The sequence below is a fragment of the Gadus morhua genome, chromosome 4 (assembly GCF_902167405.1).
Source record: "Gadus morhua chromosome 4, gadMor3.0, whole genome shotgun sequence".
In the NCBI taxonomy this organism is placed as follows: domain Eukaryota; kingdom Metazoa; phylum Chordata; class Actinopteri; order Gadiformes; family Gadidae; genus Gadus; species Gadus morhua.
The window spans coordinates 3,711,248-3,715,647 of NC_044051.1; the positions used below are offsets into that span (position 1 = coordinate 3,711,248).

The 4,400-nt window shown below is 50.2% G+C and overlaps 1 protein-coding gene across 1 annotated transcript in view; it reads left to right on the top strand.

Annotated features, from left to right (window-relative positions):
- Positions 1-813: 813 nt before the first annotated feature.
- The window catches only part of LOC115542686 (transmembrane and coiled-coil domain protein 3), a 25,892-nt gene continuing 22,305 nt past the window's right edge, over positions 814-4,400 (top strand). The window contains exon 1 of the mRNA XM_030355056.1: positions 814-1,193. Within this exon, the coding sequence (XP_030210916.1) occupies positions 1,149-1,193 (45 nt within the window). The 5' untranslated portion in view covers positions 814-1,148. The remainder of the gene's footprint in view (positions 1,194-4,400) is intronic.

A 4,400-nucleotide genomic window follows, 5' to 3' on the forward strand; every position in this document is an offset into this window, starting at 1 on the left:
AGCAGAGAGGACACGCACGCGAATGCGCGCGCACGCACGTACGCACAGGCTGTTATCAAAACCCCAAACAGGTTAGGCGGTGCGGTCAGAATTATGGGTTCAATCCCCCCTCTGCCCTCTGGGTTGGAGTCTGCAAGTCTGGGAAGCAAGATCACACACAAACCCAACATTATCACCCCCACTTCCCCCAAAATAAACCCCTCTTTCCCTCTTCAGTCTTCTTCCATGCCTCCTGCCCCCCTCCTCTACACACACACACACACACACACACACACACACACACACACACACACACACACACACACACACACACACACACACACACACACACACACACACACACACCTCCAAGGATCAACCCTCTCAGCAGGCGTCTGCTTACACACCTTTAAGCACATAGCAAGCCAACCCTTAAACACATGCCCAGCGCGCGTGCACACACACACACACACACACACACACACACACACACACACACACACACACACACACACACACACACACACACACACACACACACACACACACACACACACACACAGACACACACACACACACACTTCCCCTATTAGAACAGGACACACTTAACCTTATAGAACAGAACATCACAGACTAGATCAGCACAGCCAGGCTCACACTGTCAAGAAAAGGGGGGTTTATGTGTTGGAATGTCGGAAGGAGTTTGGGGTTTGTGTATGTGTGTGTGTGTGTGTGTGTGTGTGTGTTGGGGGGGGGGGGGGGGGGGGGGGGGTGATCAGCGTTTACGAGGATCTGCTGGTTCGGGTCAAATCTGTCTCGCAAGAAGGAAGGAAGGAAGCAAGAGCTTTTGCAGAAGAAGAGGTTGGACTTTCGCACACTTAGTTTGAAACAAACACACACACACGCACACACACACACACACCCACACCCATCCATAGATACCGTAGCTCCTCCCCCTTAGGCAAGCTGTCGTCCTGGAGCATTGAGTGGAGTCCCGCGCAGAGCTCTGTGATGTGTGTGCGAGTCCCAGCCTATGTGTGTGTGTGTGTGTGTGTAGGTGAGTGTGAACGAGGAGAGGGTCAGGTGGAGGAGAGAAGAGGAGAAGGGGGGTGGGTGGGGGTCCGCCGGAGCTGATGGTGGACTACCCTGACCGGTGAGGAAGAGGAGCGATGAAGAAGTACGGGGGCAACATTCCGGTCATCTACGTCACCGAGGTAGCATGGTGTGTGTGTGTGTGTGTGTGTGTGTGTGTGTGTGTGTGTGTGTGTGTGTGTGTGTGTGTGTGTGTGTGTGTGTGTATCTGTGTTTGTGCCGGTGTGTTGGTTGTTTTTCTTTTTTTTCTTTTATCCAAACTCAAATTTCTTGTTAAAAAGTTGTTTTTTATTGTTTTATCAAAACACAACAGAGGTAGCTTTTGTCTGTTTGCAGACTTTGGCCTGTGCCACGAGAATGCTGCTTCTGTGTTTTTGTGATTCTGTGTGTGTGTAGGAAAGATAAGACCCAACCATTAACTGAGGCGTGCCTCCTGAATGTTGTCCTCCCCACGTACTGGAACTTCGACGTGTTTAGGGTTAGGGTTAGGGCTAGGCTGACGGTTTTCATTTTTCTCTGAAAGAGGTGAAATGTTGTTCACACACCTGGGTTGGTTTCCGCTTCCAGCGTTTGCTTTCAAGGAAGCCAAACAAGACGGAGTACATGTTCAGCTGAACAAGTTTCACCACGTCTGTTGTTGTGGTAACGTCTGCATGAATGTGCGTGCGTGCGTGTGTGCTTGCATGCGCACGTGTGGGTTGCAGGTATCTTGAAGTTCAAAGCCGTGCAACCGCATACCTCTTACATGACTCACGACAACCTGCCACGACCGTAACACTCCTTTATTTCCTCTGCCCAGTGCAACTTAAACATCTTCCCCTGCCTCCATTGTCACGTTTTGAAATCCATCTCGGAACGCATTCCCCATTTCCTGTCCTTCTGTGTTTTTCATCCATCCCCCACACACACACACACACTGCCAATGCCATCGCCATCGCCAGGGAAACGTCTTGGGTCCGATCGTCCTCCCGTCTGCCTGCTCAGCCCCAGCTGGTTCCGGGGGGGGGGGGGGGAGGGGGGGACGTCTCACTGCTCGCTCCTTTCTTTTGTTCTTCTTGCGCTGCACTTTTTCAAGCCAACGGCGAAATGATACGTTATGTAACGTGTGCGGCGTAATGAGGGCTTTCCTGTCCACCCTCTCTGACCTCAGCCTCCACACCCACCCGGCTCCCGGCTCCCCCCTCCCCCCCCCCCCCCCCCCCCCCCCCCCCCCGCGCGCCCGCCGTAAGAAATCATGTTCCACAATGCAAGGGGGAGGAAGGGTTTGTGTGTGTGTGTGTGTGTGTGGGGGGGGGGGGGGGAAGCAGAACTACCCATGCAGTAAACACACAGAAGTCGGAGTCCATCAGGCCCCCAGCCTCCTTGTCCTGCCTTACAGAGAAGGGGAGAGTCTTCACCATATATAGAGGCTGTAGAACGCCTCTGTATATGTGTGTGTGTGTGTGCGCGCGTTTCTGTGTGTGTGTGTTTGTGTGCACGTCTGCCTGTGTGTGTAATGTGTCTGCATGTGTTTATTGGCGCGCGTATGTTTGTGTGTACGTGTGTGCGCAGCATCAATACTGTGCATTTGTGTCAGTCCATTATGTCACTCCAGTGTCCACAGATAAGGGGCCTCTTCTGTAAACCACTAAAGCAGTATGAGAACGTAAAAAAGAGTTCATTCTGGGGGTTTTGAAACTCCTCTCCTCTGACATTTCCCTTTTTCGAAAGTGTGACAAAGTGAAGTCTCTCGCGTGTGAGAGACAAACAGAGGGAGGAGGCATGGGGGGGAGGGGCCCGTGCGTTGGTGACAGCGGTGATCGTGTTCAGTGTACACGCTGAATTCATTTCCCCTCTTCTGGCCTCTAGCCCACCAACCCCCCCCCCCCCCCCCCCCCCCGCCTGAATAAATGCAGAGCAGGGGAGAGGGCTGTAGAATGAGGTGGCCCTGTGTGTGTGTGTGTGTGTGTGTGTGTGTGTGTGTGTGTGTGTGTGTGTGTGTGTGTGTGTGTGTGTGTGTGTGTGTGTGTGTGTTTCTGGTCCTGTCTTCCAGGGTCTGTGTGAAGGAATGCCGTTTCTTTACAGATGTTATGCTAGGGTCTGCAGCTCGTTTCCCTCCAGTTTTATTGTGCCTTATGTTGACGACATAATGTTCACACAATGTTTTACCCAACTCGGGTTTGTGTGTGAGTGTGTTTGTGTGTCATGAGCATGTGTGTGTGTGTGTGCGTGTGTGTGTGTGTGTGTAATGATAACTGAAGTTTGTTTGTGTGTACCCCTGTGCAGCCTGATCAGACTGATGAGCAAGTGTGTCTGTGGCCACGTTTATACGTAGCAGGGTATTTATACGAATATTTCCCCCCCTCCGTTTTCAAAAATAACATTGTGCACACAACATCGTTTTCAAAAAAGTTGTCGTTAACATCGAAACGCATAAATACGCCGTCGAGCGCCATTATAACTATGTCAAACCTATGGGCGGCAGTGTAGGGAGAAGGATAAAGCCATGCAAGCCAATCAAAATCCTCAGAATCAACCCCAACGAATAACACGAGCGTCTTCCTGTAACAAACAAACTGCAAACATAGGGCGCTCATATGACGTTAAGCATTTCCTGGCGCATGATGTGACGCTTCAGAACCTAAGACCCCGTTTCTACCCGTTGACACGACAACACATAACCGGCGTTTTCAGAAATCTCCACCCTGGCCGCAGTTTTGAGAAATGATCGTTTTCTGTGACAAAAACTGAGTTTTCGTGTAAATGAGAGGCCAAACCGCGTGGAAATATCTGCGTTTTCCCTTCGTGTAAACGGGGCCTGTGTGTGTGCGTTTATGTGTTTGTGTGTGTAATGAGTGTGTTTGTTTGTGTGTGTGTGTGTGTGTGTATCCATGTGTATGTGTGTGTGTGTCTGTGTGTGCATGTGTGTGTGTTTGTGTGTGCGCGCCTGCCCTCTCTTTTGAGGGCATTTCAAATTTTAATGAGATGGACAGGCTTTAGGGACAATTATGTGATGTGTGAGTGGATCAGTGTGTGTGTATGGTGTGTGTGTGTGTATGCGTGTGCATGTTTCTGTTAGTTTGAAGCATCAATACTGTACAGTTTTGTCAATCCAGTGTTGTTCCTGTCAAAAGAAAAGGCCTCTCTCTAAACCACTTTAATGGAGCCTTGCGCATGATAATGTAAGAAGTGTTTACTGTACAGTCATGTCAGCTTTTTATCACCTCCCCACTTACATTTCCCGTTTTGAAGTGTCTATTTTGTGTGAAGTGTGATAATTGTTCTGTGGAGCGCGCGTATGTGTGTGTGTGTGTGTGTGTGTGTGTGTGTGTGTGTTAGTGTACCTTGTT